The 20,065-nt window shown below is 41.9% G+C and overlaps 2 protein-coding genes across 7 annotated transcripts in view; one reads left to right on the top strand and one right to left on the bottom strand.

Annotated features, from left to right (window-relative positions):
- Positions 1-562: 562 nt before the first annotated feature.
- Positions 563-11,719, top strand: PARP9 (poly(ADP-ribose) polymerase family member 9). Its single transcript, XM_014939426.1, has 9 exons — positions 563-600; positions 2,936-3,786; positions 4,847-5,071; positions 5,151-5,369; positions 7,271-7,346; positions 7,792-8,166; positions 8,962-9,110; positions 10,037-10,211; positions 10,812-11,719. The coding sequence occupies exons 2-9, from the start codon at positions 2,944-2,946 to the stop codon at positions 11,159-11,161; spliced, it is 2,412 nt and encodes an 803-aa protein (XP_014794912.1). The 5' UTR covers positions 563-600; positions 2,936-2,943; the 3' UTR covers positions 11,162-11,719.
- The window catches only part of FAIM (Fas apoptotic inhibitory molecule), a 16,543-nt gene continuing 114 nt past the window's right edge, over positions 3,637-20,065 (bottom strand). The window contains exons 1-10 of one of the 6 annotated variants that reach the window (XR_001411665.1): positions 17,904-19,696; positions 17,126-17,261; positions 16,536-16,764; positions 15,282-15,331; positions 13,675-13,878; positions 12,758-12,803; positions 12,267-12,369; positions 11,733-11,820; positions 8,556-8,695; positions 3,637-3,771 (exon numbers count right to left, since the gene is read on the bottom strand). Coding sequence is in view for 4 of the 6 variants with exons in the window: in XM_014939479.1 (XP_014794965.1) it covers positions 13,729-13,878; positions 15,282-15,331; positions 16,536-16,764; positions 17,126-17,261; positions 17,904-17,947 (609 nt within the window). In the remaining 2 variants the exon portion in view is untranslated. The other 5 variants (XR_001411662.1, XM_014939479.1, XM_014939501.1 and 2 more) reach the window with 5 other exon arrangements.

Raw genomic sequence — 20,065 nt, 5'->3', positions numbered from 1 at the left:
TCGTCACCAAAAAACGCTCAGTAAAAAAAAAAAATTCTCATCTATCTTAGATTGCATTTATTAGGTAATAATAGTGCACCCCAAGCCTCTGGTGGCTGTGGCGGGGGGGGGGCTGGGGGGGGAGGGGGGGGGGGGGGAGGCACAAGACACCCCACCGCCTCCCCCCCCTCCCCGTTTCCCCGGGTCTGCCCTCGGGGTCCCGTGGGGGCTGCGGCTGGAAGTGACCCTGTGCCACGGGTCAGGACGGGCTCGCCCCTGCCCGCTGACGGGCTTTAGGCACTGGGGCGGTGGGGGAAAAGTGGTGTTTTCTGTCGTGGAGCTCGGGTTGAGGTAAAATTTTCGGACATCTCACCCCCCCGGCGGGTCCTCCGGCGCCGGGGCAGCGGTGGGTGACTCGGCCCGCGGCGGCCCGGCCACCCGCTTAGCGCTTGAAACGGGAGAAAACTTCATGCGGATTTTGGAACCGCTCCCGTAGGAACGCGGCCCATCGGGAAGTAACGTGTATTTTTCTCTTTCTTATGGTTTTTTATTTGTTGTTCTTGTGTTTTTTTTCACAACAGAGTTACATTCCGAGGAGCCTCCCAGGGAAGAGCGGTGTAGGTAAGCTGCCTGCAAAGCGCATTCCTCTGTTTTAGTTGAAAATTGCCAGCTGCGAACTGGAAAACGCCCACGTGGAACAGCCAAAAAGCGACCCAAAGCGTATGAATTAGACGCGGTTATGAACCAACATTATTTTTCATTATTTCAGCAGGATTTGCTTGCGTTTCTCTGTTAAAAGTTAAGAGCTCGGAAGTGTTTTGATGAATCGGTGTGTGCACTTTGTAAGTGCAAAATGTTACGCTGGTAGTGTACCCCAGAGGAAAGTTTGATTAAACTCACACAAATTGATTTAAACTAATTAACATAACTACTGTGTATAGCACTGCTGACATCTGCCAGGAGAGGGCTGTATAGCCACAGTGGTAACATAAAACCTGCTCCACTCTTTTATTTTTCTACCCTAAAAGAAGGGGTTGAAAAAGCATCTCCCTGATGAGGAAAGGCTGGGAGAGCTGGGTCTCTTCAGCCTGGACAAGTGAAGGCTGAGGGGAGACCTTATTAATGCTTCTAAGTTCCTAAAGGGTGGGTTGAAGGAGGATGGAGCCACACTGTTTTCAGTGGTTCCCAGTGACAGGACGAGGGGCAACGGGCACAAGCTGGAACATGGGAAGTTCCACTCAAAAATGAGGAAGAACTTCTTTCTGGTGAGGGTGCCAGAGCCCTGGAACAGGCTGCCCAGGGGGGTCGTGGAGTCCCCTTCTCTTGAGATCTTCAAGATCCACCTGGATGCAATCCTGAGTGATGTGCTCTGGGCAACCCTGCTTTGGCAGGGGAGTTGGACCGGATGATCTCTAGGAGGTCCCTTCCAACTCTGGCAGTTCCGTGATTCACAAGTTCCTTAGAAAGAAAGAACTTGCTTGTGGACTTAAAGTGCAGATGAAAGGAGATCCACAGAATTAAAGACAAAGCTCAACATAAGATCTCTGTGATAGGGTTAAATGAAGGTTTTGGCAAGTGCAGCTGTGCCACACTGACTCTGCAAAGGCCTAGGGGACTCACCCTTGGACCTTGCTGGAAATCAGTGACAAAGTGCTAAGAATGCCCTGGAGAGGGCAGGGGCGGGCTTCAGCCCTCTCAGCAAACAAGCTCAGAGGGGGAGAAGTGGTGCTTTCTGCTTTTAGGAGTATTTTGAAGCCTGGATTACGGCGTGGCTTTTCACATTGGCTTTCTCAGCTGGAGATGGTTTAGTGGCAAATGCAGGAGAGCACCACGGTGGCCCTGCAGCCAGTCAACGAAGCCTGTAACAGCATCTGTTTCAAAGACATTCCCCTCACGCTCGTCTGCTCCTTTTTCCTCCTTCTCACCATTTATTCTCAACCTATTCAGTTGTGCTGCTCTTTGAAGGTGGTGCTCTAAGTCAAATTTGGTTTTGTGGTGTGGGGTTTTTTGTTGTTTTTTTTTCCTCTAATTCAGATTATGTCAGTGATTTTTTTAAGACTATGTCACCGGCAATGTTTGTGGCAGCCTAATGATGGGGAGAATAAACAGTAGGTAAGTGAGAGAGAGGACAAGTAACCAGAGGAGACACATCTTAACCAAGCTTCCTCCTCAGGTAAAAAGTAAGGCAAACCCAAACTCTCAAATCACTGCAGGCTCAGTGATACTGTTGCTGTTGTCATCTTTTAGTGCCTTTGGAGGAAGAATAGGGAAACCACTTCTGAGGAAAAGGTGTTTGCCCATGAGACCTACAGGGTATACATGCTGGTAATCCCTCTGGTGAGGGGACTGTGAGCAGGCTGTTTGGAGGCTGAGGGCATATTTTACCAGGTCTGACATCTGCTGGGTCACCAGAAGACAATCTTGAAGACAGACTGCTTCAGAGGAGGGTGCGTGGTCTCTCGGAGGACACAGATCAGCAGCTGGCCACTCCCATGCCTGCCTGCGCTCAGTTACAGGAAGGGAGCTGGTTGCTGATAGAAAAGATGAAACTGAAAGCATTTTCCAGGCTTTTGGGGAAACAGCAGATAGCATAATACTGACTATTTCTCAGCACCCATGTATGTTCACAGAGACAGAGTGCACCTGAGCTTTTCACTTTCCTGTTGTGATTCATAAGGCATCGGAAGGAAAGAGAAGAAGGTCTTGAGGAAAGGAGCTACTAGATGGGGTGGTTAATTTGAACAGAATAATCAACAACACTTGAGGCCTTGATTTCTTTGCTTAGTTAGGCTTTTTAAGTTATGAAAAGGGGAAAGAGAACATCAGACTATGCTAAAAAAATGGGTAAGTAACGACAGTAGGGTGAAATTGAGAGCTATAAACCACACTTCTCTGTAAAAAGCAATGTTTTGACAGTCATATCTTGGATTTCACTTTATATTATTCTGTATCCTAGGACCAAGTATGGTAATGGATGAGGACACCTTGATGATCCCCATCAGTAAAGATGCCTATGAAGCTCTTGAGAAAAGAGAGAAGTGCCTGAGTAATCTCATTTACAAAAAGTTTGCTTGTACATTGACCTTCAAAAGTACAAAATGCACTGTTGAAGTATACAGGAAAAAACTAAAGCATGGAATTGACATTTGTGTTTGTAAGGATGATCTCACTAGACATAAGGCTGATGCTGTGGTGAATGCAGCCAATACCTCTCTCGATCATCAAGGAGGCCTTGCTTTAGCCCTTGTGAATGCTGGAGGGCCAGAAATACAAGAGCAAAGCGATCGTTATATTCAGAAGTATGGAAAAATCAGAACTGGCCAAATAGCGGTGACAGGTGGAGGGAAGCTTCCTTGTAAGAAAATTATTCATGCAGTTGGCCCAATATGGTCAAATTTTGAACAGCAAAGATGTTGTCATCTACTTCGTGAAGCTATTATGAATGTTCTGAAGTATGCTAGTGATCCAGAAAATGCTATCCAGTCTGTTGCTATCCCAGCCGTGAGTTCAGGTGTTTACGGCTTCCCTCTCAGTTTGTGTGCTAAAGTGATTGTAGGTACTATAAAGGAATTTGTTGAAACAACTAAACCAAGTTGTCCGAGGGAAGTCCGCCTGGTGAACATTTGTGATGCTACGGTTGCAGAGATGAAGAAGGCCTGTGAAGTGATTCTGGGTGATAGCAGTTCACTTCAGGAAACTCTTTCAGGTCAGGAAACTCTTTCAGCTTCACCAAGCCAGCCTTCAGCTTTCATCAAACTTGGAGGTATTCGTTTGCGCATCACAAGAGGACTCCTGGAAAAGCAGAGGGTAAGACAGTCCCATAAGATGTTGAACACGGAGTTGCCTCCAAGTCTTTGCAGGATTTGGGGCCCAGGAGTTCAGAACACATATTGTATCGGTCCACCAAATAGTTATCTTCTCATCCTGTTGAGCATTCATAAATGGTAAATAAATTATAGTGGCAAGGAGTAGGTTTTTTTTTCTAAAAGGAGTATTAAATATTAGAACGTTTTTCTTTCTTTTTTTTTATACATGCTGTTATGGGATAACAGGAAGCAGCTAAAGATTGGATGATTGATAATAATATATCCATGTGTTAATCTTTATCTTATTATAACATCATGGTAGTTCACATTTTATCATGCACTCACAAGAAATATACTCTTATTTTTTTCCTTGTTTTTTTTTTTTTTCCCTATAATTTATGTTCTTATAGATGTCACTACTGGAGTTATTCAACAAACACTGAAAGAGCTGAAAATAACTCCTACAGATCATGTGCACCTTACCTTTAAACAGTGCATCATTTAAATTGATTAATTTTAACTTTTTAGCTAGGAAAGATGTGAGCTTAGTCACAGTAATCAAACAGAGCTCTTAGACTGGAACCTACATCACAGAAATGGCATTTGCTTTTAGCAAATACTGTATCTTAAAAACATTCAAAATTTTTATTTAAAAGAAGTATCTTAATTGAATGGGAAGCTCATTTTTTTTGAGGCGAGGGCAAAGGATCGCAAAGTTGACATTGTGGAGAATTTTATTAACTGTTTCTACAGCACTGAAAGATACCACACGCCTTCAAGACTATGAGGAAAATAGGCCCCAAAGTGTTGTCTTTTTAGATAATCTGATAAGCTGTTGGCTTCTGAAAAAAAAAGTGTGCATCTGCTGCCATGAGAAGGTGCATACTTTGATGTGTTCCAGCACTGCCCTTAGTGATACTAAGAGAACCTTTCAAACATCTGATCTGTTGCCATCATACTTTTTTAAAGGAATTGTTCCTAGAAAGAGTGCTCCCTAGAGTAGCAAAGCTTGCAAATAGTAAACTTGAAGTACACTGAAACTTTGTACTCTTTTCTTCCAGACCACAGCTATTGTTAATTCTGTGTCTGCCAATGGTGACCCTTTTCCAGCTTCAAGAGTGCTGCTGCAAAAGGCGGGTTCAGCTCTTCAGGATGAGCTTAAGGCTCATTTCAGACATCCTTCGCGTTATGAGCCACTCGTAGTAACAAAAGGGTATAACCTGCCCTGTGAGGTTGTGCTGCACGTTGTATGGCCGCTGCACCACCACAGCATGTCAGCGCGTGAGGTGATGACCAGTTACACTGGATTTTAATTGATTTTCATGTTGAGTGATGTGAGGACTAAACCACTGCTTTTTCTCGCAGGTATTTCAAGATGCAGTGAAAAGATGCCTGTGTTACATTCGGAAACAACAATTTCCCTCAGTTTCTTTTTCACCAAATGGGATTTGGTTGTCAGTACTGGATGTTGAGACAGTGGCAGATATCATGATCGAAGAGGTTTTAAATTTTGCCAGGACAAAGCCTGAGGAGAACTTAGATGTGCAGGTTGTCTTTTGCCCGGGTGACTACATTGCCTATCAGGTAACAAATTTGTTGTTGGCTACCAATAACATAAACCCAAAACTGTAAAAATATCCCCGTAGATGACTACAAATTAAGATAATCATAATTCTGTACTACTTACAACGTTTGTGAGCAGCAGGTTCCTTTATGAAACTCTTTGTCTCATTGACAGGTATTATTAATCTTTACAAATCTTTATTTCTCTTCACTAAACCTAGAGTTTTCACCTTATGGTGTGATAACAAAGGGAGGGAGCTCTGAAATTCTCATGGCTGTCAGTGACTTTATAAGAAAGAGTCTACTCTGAACTCATTAGGGAATAAACTTGCTCCTCCTCAGGAAATTTCTTTAGCCATTTTTTCTTTGTGTGAAGTTCCTAGGGCAAAACACTATGGACACATTATATGACCTAACATGAAAGAAGGGTTGCAAACGAACAGTGGATAATTTCAACTGCTGTGTGCCATTTTCCACCTTTTGAATATTTGGCTGATGTGGTTAATACACAACTATTTTAGATAGCCATCTATTATAAAACTACAGTTTGCTTTTGTTTCCATTTAACTTCAGCCATCCATTCTTTCAACAGGTGCAAGAACCTGGGGGTTCTTGGTGGAGAAGGGCTGGAACTGGGTGATGTTCAAGGTGCCTTCCAGCCCAAACCTGGCTGGGCACACATGTCCAGCTTTTCATCCACCAGTACCCCAAGGTCTATCTCGGCAGGGCTGCTCTCAATCCCTTCATCTCTCAGCCTGTATTGACACCAGGGGTTGCCCCGACCCAAGTGCAGGACCCTGAACTTGGCCTTGTTGAACCTCATGAGATTCACACGGGCCTACTTCTCAACCTTGTCCAGGTCCTTCTGGATGGCATCCTGTCCCTCAGGCGTGTCAACCACACCACTCATCTTGGTGTTTTCTGCAAACTTGCTGAGGGTGTGCTCAATTCCACTGTCTATTAATTGATGAAGATATTGAACAGTACTGGTTCCAGTACAGAACCCTGAGGGAGACCACTCATTACCAATCTCCATCTGGACGTTGCGCCATTGACCACTACCCTCTGGATGCAACCATCCAACCAATTCCTCATCCACCAAACAGTCCACCCATCAAATCCATGCCTCTGCAATTCAGAGAGAAGGATGTTGTGGGGGACCGTGTCAGAGACCTCACAGAAGTCTAGACAGATGACATCCATAGCTCTTCCCTTGTCAACTGATGTAGTTGCTCCATCATGGAAGCCCACTATGTTGGTCAGGCTGGACTTGCTGTTGGTGAAGCCATGCTGGCTGTCCCAAATCACCTCCCTGTCCTCCTTGTGCCTTAGCACAGCTTCTAGGAGGATCTGTTCCATCATTTTCCCAGGCACAGAGGTGAGGCTGACAAGTGGGTAGCTCCCAGCATCCTCCTTTCTACCCTTTTTAAAAATGGGTGTGATGTTTCCCTTTTTCCAGTCACTGGGGGCTTCACCCGACTGCCATGACTTTTCAGTATGATGGTGAGTGCCTTGGCAATTACATCAGCCAGTTCCCTCAGGACCCTGGGATGCGTCTCCTCAGGTCTCATAGAGTTATATATGTTCAGGTTCCTCAGCACTAAACTGCCAAGTAATGAACACCTTTATGGACTGTGGTTCCGCGAGTTCCAGATATGCCACAACTACAAGGAGCTGGTAAAGGTGCCATTCAGTGTGTCAGGTGTCCTACCTCAGGAGACGTAGCGGAAGAGGAATGCACTTGATACTGTCAGGAATAAAATTTTAGGGAAAGCTGACAAATATAATCTGTTAACAATTTCAGAATTTGGAGGGAGGGTGTAAGTACAGCTGTAAATTGCTTATCTAACAGAGTTTTGAGGAGACAAATTGCATATTTGACAACAGGGATTGCAAACTGCTCTTCCTTTTTTTCTTTGAAGGTCTTCCAGGCAAAAGTTTTGTCAGCAGCACGCAATCTGGGAGAAATGCCATATTACAAGAGAAGTGATCTTCTGAGTAAGTAATGAACAGGCAAGGCATTTCAAGTAAATGAGCATTTCAGATTTGAGAATATGAAATCACATTCCTTTAAAAAGAACTTAGTATTTGCATATGTGTCTTGAGGAAAGGGGTGAGGGGGCAAAAATGTGTGAGCACTTTGCATTTTTACGTTAATAGGAATGGAACTGGGCACTCCCTTTAAGACTTGCAAACATAAAAATCATCATGAATGCCTAACTTGTTTGAAGTCATTTAGTGGAAGGCAAATAAATTCTGCATGTATGTGGTTGGGTTTTTTCCCTGGAAACCTTACCTACTGGTATCTAATTTTTTTGTTTGGTTGGGTTTTTTTGAGCATACCAGGAGAGTAGTGTGTTTCTGGGCATATAGGAATTTGTGAGAGCGCTTGAAAGCTCCTCACTCTTCCAACACTTGTATAAAAAAACCATCTTTCTTCCAGGTATAGAGTCAGGCAGTCAAAGCATAAAAGAGACTGCAAATAACGACCTGGCAATTGAACTTAAAGGGAAATCAAGTACGGCATTGGAAGCAGCAAAATCCTGGATCGAAAGCCTGGTACAAATTCAGGAAAGTCACCGTGCTGTTATCGAAAACAACTACATTCTTAGCCTGGGTAAAAAAGAGTTTGCAGAACTCTCTCTCGAGCAGCATTCCAGTCTAAGCGTATCAGAAGAAGTGTTCGGTGGAAAAGCAAGGCTGGAATTTCAGGGTCTTCCCGACACTGTGATTGATGCAGTGCTCGCAACTGAAAAATTACTGCTTCGTATGCAAGAGGAGACTGCAGCCAAACAACAGGAACAGCTTTACTCCATGTGTATGTAAAGTAAATAAGTGACTAATTAAGTAATTACATGCATAGATAAGAATAAGCATGAGGCAACGTTTATCTGTGCGTTGCTGAGAGTGGACAGAGGTGCAGTCAGTCCGCACACGTACTGAGCATGGCTTTAATTACCGTTACTGCTGTGCTTTTCTCAAATGAGCCCCTGACAGACCACTGGTGAGCTTTGGGCAGTCCCTTGGCTGTATTCCCAGTAGGGCACCGTTTGTACCGGGACTGGCCACGGTTGTACAGCCAGCCGTAACGCTGGCTTCTGCCAGAACAGCTTCACTTTAAAGCCCTACAAAATTAACACTTAACTAACACATACCTTTGCTGAGCTCTTTTGCTAGCTACAGCTGCACTGCTGCTGCAGGACCTACCAGTGGACTTGTTCTGTCGTGTCCTTGACTTTGCTTAACAGTTGATAGAGGCAGTGGCATTACAAAGAGCTACTGAATGATTAATTTTTCCTCGTGGCTGTAGAGTTGTTCTGTGTAGATACCGTTCTGTGAAAGGTGGGCTGTGGACAGATGTAATGGAGAAGATAAAATTACTTTTCTTTGGTTCCCTCTCTCTCTGGTTTCTTTAATAAATGTAGAAAAAATGCATAAATGAATATGTATCTATATATACATATCAGTCCCTATCAATATTAGACCTGGCATTCCTTTGGAGAACATTTAAAATTCTTTGTTCTTAACCAAATTAAAGTATTGGATCCCTTCTCCTTGCCTTTGCTTCAGATATTATGATATATGAAATTTTTACTCCCTTATTTGTATCCAGGCTACCCAGAAGTGGATCAGCTTTCAGGAGGACACCTTCACAACACAAACATTCTGAAGGAGGTTGGGATTTCACTGGTGGAATCACACCTTCAGGAGTTTAAAGACAGACAGAGACAGTTCGAAAAAGCTGGGCTTCACGTTCTCAAGGTGAGGAGGGTATTCATGGAAAAACTAAATCTCAGTTGATGTATTTGAACCAACACGTTTAACATATGCTTAAAAGACTGAGATGAGCTATTTCAATATACTGCTTTTAAAAATTGAGATCAAATTGTCTAATCCTTAAAAGAGACGTAGTCTTTACTCCTAATGAAAAGTATTTTAAACATAATGCAAATAATCACATGGTTAAGTTCTGAGAAGTTCTTTTAACTGGACTGTATGTTCTGTCTCATTACATGCTTCACATGTTCCTTTATAGGGCTCTAGAGAAATAGGAGGTTGGTACATTAGAATGCGTACAATATTGCAGGACACTCACGGAGTGTCCCTGTTTTCTTGTGAGCTTGACACAAAGACTCACGGAGTGTCCCTGTTTTCTTGTGAGCCTGACTCAAAAAAATTAGCAACTGAATTAGTCAGAGTTATGATCTGACGAGTAGCGTGTCGAAGCTGGGATCTCACGTGGCTATTGGTGCTTTACGGAGGGGGAGGAGGACGAGGCTGCGCAGAATCAGGGAAAAGAGAGAAAGACACAAGTTTGTAGACAGGGCTTTGTGTTCCTCGTGTGTGGTGTGATGCCGCACGCAGCCACGCTTCCCAAACATAAGCTGACATCAAGGCCCTCTTAACCTGTGGACCTCTTTCTTCTCCAAGAGCTGTAAAGTTTTGATCAAGGAGAGCTGAGGTTCTCCACCCCTCGCAGGACGCTTGCAGCTCTCTCTAAGATCAGGCTGTGAGCACCCACACTTAAATGAGTCACAGAATGGCCTAGGTTGGAAGGGACCTTTCAGATCATCTAGTCCAAACCAAAGGTTCTTACATAGAGGAACAAAGCCTGAACAAGAGCACTCATGGATTTCATAGACACTGGTCTCCGTTTGCTTACACTACGCTATTATTTTATGTCACAGATTGAAAAGATAAATAATCCTCTTTTATCTGCTGCATTCCAACAAATGAAAAAACAAAAAGAACAAAACTGTGGTGTCTCCAGAATAACCCACAAGTTGTACCAGTGTGTTCCTGCTCAGTTCTGTGCCTCGGTGTGCCAGACTGGATTTCACAGGATGTATTCTCCACCAGCAGGTAATCACTTGCTTTAACATCTTTAATCAAAACAAACAGTGACTGACTACTGAAGTTGGATTAAAATCCAAAAAAGTGGCATTCCTAAATAAGAACTGTTTCTTGCCTGCTTTTAGAGTTATATGAGCTTACTTTTTTATCTACAGTAAGACCTTGCTGGTTTTCCTTCCTGAAAGTCAGTAAGGCTTTGGGAGGATAAGCCACATTCTAGCCTAGCCCAGGCACTTTTTTGTAGCTTGCATTATTAAAATCTTAACCTTCCCTGGTGCTTATCAGAGCCCCTAAGACACTATGACAGAAGTGTTTATATAAATACGTTATATTGATGTTTCTTTCACTGGATTAGCCATTAAATCCAAACGGTCACCACTGCAGCAGCAGTTAAATCAGAAATGGCCACCAGCTGTCATTGCTCATGATTTCAGTGATCCACTTCATTCAAATTTAGTTGCACAAGGATTGCACGCGTGAAGCAGGAACATAACATGTCACACTGAATCAAGAAGCAGTCTCTTAGTACTTCCACCCCAAAAGAACCCATTGTTAGAGCTGGTTTTTTTTTTTTAATTTGCTTCTGAAAAATTTTCTTTCTTTTTCCAGAACAAAAATATGGAGCTGGCATCTACTTTAAAAGGAACCCGAAAAGCCTCATCGAGAGTAAAGAGAAGTGGAAAACAGACTCTAAAATGTATGTGTTTGAGGCTGATGTATTAACAGGCTTATACACGAAAGGGAATCCCTCTTATATTATGCCCCCGGCAGTGGAGGGAGATGCCTTTAAGGTATATGACAGCTTAGTAGATGATGTAGAGAATCCTGACACCTTTGTCATTTACAACAGTATTGGGGCCCTTCCACAATACTTGCTGACGTGTTCCCCAGCGAGAGAGAGGGCCCCTGAGGAAACCAGCAGCATCCTGAGTAAGAATTTCTCAGAACAGTGGCTCTGAGCAAAGAGAGCAAAGTCCCCCTCAGGACAAAGTTTATTACCTAAATTTTAGGAGGATACTCTACCGAGTAATGTGCTGTGATCAAAGTGCCTCATATAAAGTGCTCTGCAATAGCCACAAACAAAAACCATTAAGTCTAGTCTTAAGACTAGAACGGAATTACCTGTGAAACAGAAGGGAAAGCATCACAAAATACAGTTTAACATTTATCTGGTCATTTACTTTAAGGCATAAGGTATTCTGAGGATGTGACTGTACGCTTCATGTCTGCGTGGGCTGTCATTCTTCCATTTTCTTAACCAGAGATATTTTGCTTATGTTAGTGAATCCAAGAGATCTTGGTTGTGCCTTTGATTCTTAAATTTTCTTTTGACTTACAGAGGTTAATCTGTCAGATGAAAGCTATTCCCCCTTAGGACATGCTAGTAAATACATGGTTAAGACAAATGTGAAGCAATACTTCATGATTTTTAACAATAGCTGCTGTTAGTTTTTATCAGTTACGAGACTCCAAGCATTGTAGATACATGCAATTCAAAATAAAAAGTTATGAACAACGCTGTCAGCCAACCTGTTATTTTTCCACATAGTCTTAAGAACATGACTTGGACTGTATTTGAGCTTCGGATTTCTCAGTGGTGGTCAGTCTCTTTGGAAGGCTACAAAATAGTAGAGAACTGGTTCAAGCTACACCTTGAAATTGCTCTTCAATTAATCTACCTTTACCAGTATCTTTTAAAGATGACAGTGTGAGCCTTGTAGCCAGGTGTCCCTGCATTGCTTCGGCAATAAACGGGAAAGCTGAAGAGCTATTCTACTCATTTCAATGTAAAATGGGATTCAGCCCAGCTCTTGGGTGCTCTGAAACCTCTCTACTAAAGCCTGAAACTATGATGTTACTAGGGTTCGAAACAAATCTATTGCCCCAAACTAAAAGCTCATACCGTATTTGTCCAATCTGCAGCATTTAAAACCAGCAGTTATGGCCCTAACTAAACACCTAAACGGTTTATAACAGCGCTGCAAGACAGAAATAAAGGCTCATCCGTCACTACCAGGCTGACTTCTAGATTGAAAAGTCACCTAGGGTTAAAACTGTAATTACCTGGGGAGAAGATGGGCTCGCATGAAACTATTAAAAACAACGTCATATGAAAAGCATTTCATCCACGTGGAAAGCACTGTCCTAATGGAGAGCAGTCTCAACCCTAAAACATAGATGAAATTAACATTTAATAAAACTTTTCAAAATAATTTGTTAATGAATTCCCAGCACATTTGTACTGCACCTGCAACTCCCAAGACAGTAGTCACAGTGCTAGGAACCACTCACAAGTCTAAGAAATTAAGTTACAGAAGTCTAATTTTGAACTCTAAGTGAGGTTGCAAGTGGAAATATTTTTTTAAGCATTGAAAAACAAACATTTAAATGAAAACATTCAATTTTTGTTTGTATTTTTAAAATTATTTATAGAATAGCTGTGTCTCCCTCGTTGCGAAACAGCAGCTTTGGCAGCGTGTGATCCTAGTTTGCTCTAGTGAAATGTTAAATGGGGAAAAACCCCCATGAACTTGTAAGAACCATCTAACACATACCAGTCTAGTCCTCATAGAGATCCCAAGGTTGCTTTTAGAGAGGATGCTGAAAGTTTAAAAACAGAATCAGTCTATTAGTATTTTGATTTTTCCATTTAAGCAACCAATTCTTCTCCCACTATTTCTGTCCCATTTTTCCTCGTGTTTCTTGATTCACACAGTACTGCCAGGAAAATACACAGTACATTTAAAGTTTTTAAGACAGCATTGAACATGAATAGGTTCTTATTTCAGCTTGCTTGAAGAAGTTTCATTTTTTAAAGGAGTTTCATGGCAGGAATTATTTTTTTCTATTTTCTTGAAAAAACTCAGTAGTTCAGAGTTTCTGAACTACTGCAACGATTTCTAAACATCAGTTTTCAGAAAACTGTATGGAATTATTTTTTTTTGGCACAACATAACATCCTTTATCCTACTTGGAATAAAGAACAGGTTTCATAGTGCAGTATTATTTTAATACTATTACACAAGTACTGGTAACAATGTATTTCATTAATAACCTTTTTATTTACTTTATAACTTTCTTAACTGCATCTGAAAAACATTGGTAGTCAGTTTAATAGAAAAAATAATTACAGAGAAAATTTTAACAGCTTACTTGAATGCCCAGCACAATTCCTCCTCCCTCCACATACACCCGCAGTTTATAAGGATTCAGTCTTACTGAATATTTATCTTCCATTTTATTATAGTGACATTTTTCTAGTATATAATTTCTACTTGTTCATCAATGTTCGCTGCACTTAGTGATATAATATATATTCTATACATATATATAGTTTTTTAAAAACTGGTAATGTAAGAGGTCATACATAGTTTTCTTCTGGTCCTCAAAAAGAATAATTTCATATACAGAAACTAGAAAATAAACCCAGCACAAACCAGATGTACCAAGTAGTACATATTAAAATAATTACCACAGTAATTGAAAATTCCTGATCTTAGTCCTACAGCAATCAGTTAACTATAGGCTACTCCACAGCCTCTGGGATTTCTCTGTTATCCACGATAAGGGTATGAATAATTCCTTCCTTCCGTTTTCCACTACTGACAGCCTTAATGCAACAGCTGTAATCACCAACACTGAAGTGAGTTTCAGTCCCATCGTCTACAAATTCACCCTGGGAGAAAGGAGACAAGAATAAAAACAAACAGATGCTATTTCAGAAAAATAAAAGCTTTAGCGCATCGGGCTGTTTCCAAGGTCAAGATGGTTTGTAGTTCCCACAATTAGAGCAGCCGTAGGTACCCTGCGACAAATACAGCACAAATCTGAACAAAGCTGCACAACCTCAGAGAGGGCTTTGTCACGCATCCAATTAAAGATTTGCGGGTATTAGATGACAATCAAAATTTCACATCATCAGAAACGGTAAAGTTGGAGTTTGTGAATTAATATCGTTGATCCACCTAAGTAAAAAAAAACACAACTAGAAAAGACAGCTTCCTTCTGAGTCGTGCAGTACAGCCAGTACCACACAAACCTACGCTGAAGTGGCAGTAAAACACGAAGTGTTTAGTGGTGTCTTCTACAGTAGGATCAAGAGAGCCCAGAAATGAGTAGAACAGTTGTGTATTTCGGATGCACGGCTCCTGCTGCAGTTACGTCATTTCATGTTATGGATTTTGCCACACATGGCTGTGGTTTTGTCATCATCTTTGGAAGAACAGATGAATCTGTGTCTCGCTGTAATGCAGGTACAGTTTGACAACTAAGCCTGTACTCACAGCTCGCAAGACTATCTCCTACTGCATCTGTTACATTATAGAAAAGGCAGAGAACCATCAAGAGCAGTTGTGAATCACTGAGGATGTTTATTCCACCGATTACCCCAGAAACATTTGGTGAATCTTTTCATCCTATTCTCAAGTATAGCAAAACTGTTGCTTTTACACTTTGTACTCCCTCCAGGTGATTCCTTGTGGCAGCAGTAATCACAGTGACATCCCTCTGGTGAGAAAGCACATCCTTCAAGGATGGGGAAGCCTACATAGTGTGCATATTGAAAGCCACCATAATATAAAAAGACACCGAATAGATTCAGCCTTCTAGCTGTCAGCCTGCTCTAAAAATTAGCCAGAAAGGCAAAAGATTTGATTTGTTCCAACAAGACTTTTAAGCCCCAAGCATTAGGGACCATCATGAGCCATAACAGACTACCTGTGTTCGACCTTCTGTCACTGCTAACACGAGCAGGTTTGGATGAGGCGGCTCCACATTCCACATCAAACTCAAGTCCCTCCCACTCCCCAGAAAGGTTCTTCCCTCAAAACCCTGGGCAAGGACCCAGAGGATTTATTGTGCTTGTCTCAAAAGCATCGTTTATCCTTAAATAGAGAGACGTTTGGCATCCTAACCATAATACTGTCAGTTTTAAAATACAGTGGGTGACACTGGGAACAAACTGACAGCGTTGGGGCTGGCTGTGGTAAAGCCAGGTGACATGTCCCTCTGTGGCTTATCTTGCCAAGCTTTGGTTATCTGCCCATCGCCCGTGAAAAGCTTCTGGAAGTGATCACATACCGCTGTTTCCATTTTTTGACCGTTGCACCACACATCCATAGTGTCCTTTTCTGTGAAGGAAAAAGAAAATAAGAAGTACAAAGAACAAGATATCCCCCCCCGCTGTAGACAAGAAAATGGAGGAAATTTTAAAATTTACTGTTGAATTTCACTTTCAGTAAGAAGTTCCTAATTAGCCACAGCACCTGGGCTACAGGGTTTGTTCTTGTATGAGAGAGATAGGAGGCTCTGTCATCAACGGACAAACAACTTCGGCTATGAACACACATATTAACTTCTCCATAGCCCTGGGTATTAACATTGGGTTCTGAATCTTGTCAGAGATACTCTGACATTCTTGAATTGAAGAAGCTGAAGACAGAAAAATGAAGTAATTTCTGCTAATTATTTGAGTACTGTTTATTCAATGAAGCGCTAACATTTTTTCCAGGTCTGTTTAGTTCAAAAGCAGCAGCATTTAACATCCACCAAACTGTTCATATTCTTCAAATCTCCTTGAAAACCCAAGTGTCACTTCAAATAGGAATCTCAGAATTTTTTTTCATTTGAAAAAGACATTCTTTTAGTCTAGCACATCCTCCTGAAATTACTTTGCTCTAGAATTCGTGTTACTGACACTGTCAATCACAGGACATCAGCAGAGAGCTGAACACTGCTTGCCTTTTAGTGAGTGAGTGAGTGAGAAATGTATTGCCTTTCTAGTAAGAAAGTGAAAACGGTCATCTGAAGGTTTTAGATTAAATTTGTAGTTAAGAAGTGATGCAGAAATAAGGATGCTGATTAATCTATCAATGATGTAGAATAACATTGTTGTACTTTTTCAATTGAAGACTCCTTGACTTTGGCTTATGATTTTTGGAAGGAAAGCCTGGTTACCTGGTTAACAAACTCACAAACAATGCAAATAACACTTCTATAACATGCTTCACCTGGTGAACAGTCTTGCCAGGGCAGCTCTATGGATACAGAAGCCCTGACTCCTTCCAACCTTTTTTTTGTTTTAATTTTTAATTTTTTTTTCATCTAGACAATACTGCTGTAGAACAGAACACTAACAGTAAGCTCATACAGGCATAACAAGACCATTATTTTTCAGACTGTCTTTGGCATCTAATTCCAAACTTCCAGACCACCCAGGATTTTACACTGCAACAGTGCTAGCCACTGAACTGTGCTTTCTCTTAACTACCAGTTATTAAATGCATCCAAGTTTATTCAAAGGCAGCAACGTGCAGTCATTCAATGTTTACTTACCTAGAACAACTCTATAATCAGTACCACCCAAGCTCAGTATCCAAGTATTGGTTGTTTTTGACCTGTTCTCCATATATTTCTTGAGGCTCTTTCCATTGATCTCCAAAGTATATTCATATGCAAAGCCACCGACTGCATCAATGTTAATAGTAGCTTTTGTTTTGGCTGCTCCAACAGTGAATGTTTCTTTACCCACTAATTTAAACATCCATTCTTTTCTTATTTCTTCCTGTAGAGTAAAACAAAAGACAGTGGCTATTAATTGATAAACCTGAATGTATGCTTTAGTATAAAAAAAAAAAATTGAACTAGAACTCTGGAAACAGCTCAGTACTTAAAATTATTTCAAAATGAACAAATACACAGTATTCTGTATCTCTAGCGTGCCTCTGCGCAGGGACAGAAAGCACTTAATGAATACTCACACCTTAATTGTAACTGAAAAAAAGAATGATGCTGTTCGTTAAATTAGGTAAAGTTAATTAACTTCACTTGCATTTATTAGTTTTTTGTTTGTTCTGATGCCTGTTGCATGAAGTGCACTTATATCATCTGTATCATAGTGAATTTTGAGCACACAGCAATTTCACCTTTCCATCAACATAGACAACACGTTTTCCTGAAGTGGTCCCATGTTCAAATTCAATCTTATGAACACCATCACTTAAAGCTACTTCCCAAACAGCCACCAAATCTGTCATCTTCTCTAAGTGGCTGTACCGAGACCTACGGAAACACCAACAAAGTAAATTAATTATCGTTGAAAGGGTTCGGTTACTGACGTCTACAGTTCAAAGCTTTACGCTTCAGGGCAAGCCGCTTTTTACAAATGAAAAATGAGACTTGAAAGAATGAGCTTACAGAACTGCTTATATTCTCCTGTTTTTCAAACATTCAAATATGACAAAATATCACAAAATATAAACAGACAGTTAAACAGACTCACTTTGACAAACACCAGACATATATATCCATCTAATGTCTAAAAACTTCCATTTCAGGTGACAGTGTGGTCACACAATTATACTTAGAATTCAGATGCTCCTGGACAGTTCTGTGATTTCTTGACAGGCTTTAAAATACAGTATTTTGACTGGTCTCTGATAAAATGGTTTAGCCTTTTAAACTTGAAAAATAGTCAGGATGACCAGTTTAGTTATTACCGGTTTTAACAGATTTGTCTGCAATGTTTCTCATCAACATTATTCAGAAATGCAACTCTGCACACACAAACACCCACAGGGGAGGAGATCTGGCAAGATATCCTTTGATTTAAATTATTTTTAAAGTTTAGATACAGTCATAAGCGACCACTGGAACTATGGATATCTTTCCACATCTGCTCATACCACACTTCTGATTTTTTACCTTAATTCATCTTCACAGACAGTAATCTCCTCACGGGATGCCATAGTAACCAAAACGGCTTTTAATCCAATTAGCAGCAAGAAAAAAAAAAAAGCAGAATAGCAGCAGAGAAGTGTTGAGGCCTAAATTTTCCTCATGTTCTCCATTGAAGATAAATTACATTTTTAAAAGCTTCATGAGCTATCATGCACTGCTGGATATATGATGAAATACAAAGACAGTTTTTCCCCTCAGACAGAAAGGCAAATCTTAAGTATTCTTTTACAAAAGTACTAAGTGCAATTTAGCCTAACTTTATGAGCGCATCATAAATGTGCTAGTTACTTGATGGAAAAAGGGTTTGCCAAACTTGTGAGCAAAAGCTTAGAAATGGACAACTTGAGCAAAGCAGGAACCTCATCCAGAGCTGCCCATTTCCGTCACAAACCGTAACAGAGCAGGGACTGTTGCCACCTCTGGGAAAGTGAAACAGCGCAGCCAACAATCTCAGTCTCCTTGTTTTTCTAAACCACTGTCATAGTTTTCAACAGTTTCATTAGCAATTTGACCTGGCAATTCAGCCATAAAGTCTATGAGAACCACAATCACTTGTTTCTTACTTAGGACACTTTTAGATCATGACTGTGTTATACGACACTGCTGATATTTTTAATTTATCATTTTCAGTAAAGATGAATTTATGTAAGAGTTATCTGCATTGTCTGTGCATATCAATACGCATAATTTCACTAAGTGCAAATAAGAAAATTTTTTGGTAAGTTGTATACTTTTCAGTGAAAAATGAATTAAAAGTAAAGTTGCAAGTTCTAGGGTCTCTCTTTAGCATAAAGGATGATCGTACATTTAAAAATTAAACCTCCTTCACTCTGCCTTAAGCTTCTATTTGAAAGCATGCTCAAGTACATGCTGTACAACTGCTGTATTACTGTCCGTGCTTTTGTCAGTAATCACACGTTTCCATTCATAAACTGAAAAGTGAGTTTTTAAAAAACAGTGAAACTGCTTTAAGGATACAAGGATTTAATTCTCACAGTGGTGAGTTGTCTACACCACCTAATAAGCGCCAAGGAGGTGGTTTGGGTTGTTCCTAAAGTTACGGGACTGTTCCTGTGACTCCCCTGGTTCCCTGCCACCTCCCTGGTGGGCGCCAGGCGGGGACATGGGGGATATTCCTTTGCTCCCCCTTCCCCTGCTCCCCAAAGGAGGGGTCCACAGGTCAGACCCACGCCTGTCCCTGCCAGCTGAGCCACACAAGAGGTGGCCTCAGGCACAAAGAGATACACCAGAAGAGGTGGCACCTGGAGCCTACCCACAGAGACTGCAACAACATTTTAGCAGAGAACTCAGGATCAATGCTGAAAGGGTTAGAAAACATCCCAGAACGCACAATTTCCTTTTTTTTTTAAAAAACATATCATGATAATGTGGTAACACATCATTATTTTTCTTAAATCAAACCTGAACCCAAACACGAGGAGGAGATGCTTCCGCGGAGTTTGCCCTCAGACATCCCCTCGCTGGCTGGGATCCGAAGGAAACGCCTTAGCCCTGACGGCAGGCCCCTCCTTTCACGGCATTTTTCCGTTGAACCCAGTCAGCGGCCCAAAATGAGATTTACTTCTTATTATACATAAGGGCTTGTTTTGAAAACTCGGATAGGATTAACCGCTCTGCATCCACCTAATCCAGGCCTGCCGGCAGAGAGCGGGGGATGGGGGACGTTTAATTTCTCCCCACCGCCCACGTCTATTGCCAGCAAAAAGGGTCTGGGGCTGTTTTGTCGTTTGTTTCTTTTAAATTAAATCCTGACAGCCACCTTTCTAACACCCTCCTCAAAGACCTTATGGCTGGTCGCCGTTGATCCTCCACACCCCGTGAGGAGATTCCCGCTCCTCCGGGCCGCGCTCGCCTCAGCCTCCAGCCGCAGGGCCCCGCCGGGCCACGGGCAGGGTTACCGGCACCTCCCACCCCTCCCCGGCGCCGGGCCCGCGGCAACAGGCGGAACGGCTGCTGCTTCCTCCTCTTCCTACCCCTCCTCCTCCTCCGGCAGCCAGGCGGTCTCCAAGGAGCCCGCGGAGACGCTCCCTCAGCCCGGGCGGCAAAATGCCTCCGCGAAGAGAGCCCAGCTCCCAGGCGCTTCGCTTCCCGCCCGACAGGCTGCC

Source organism: Calidris pugnax, unplaced genomic scaffold, assembly GCF_001431845.1.
Source record: "Calidris pugnax isolate Ruff unplaced genomic scaffold, ASM143184v1 scaffold21, whole genome shotgun sequence".
NCBI lineage: Eukaryota > Metazoa > Chordata > Aves > Charadriiformes > Scolopacidae > Calidris > Calidris pugnax.
Note: the sequence above shows the minus strand (reverse complement) of the source record. Positions and strands in the feature narration are given on the sequence as shown.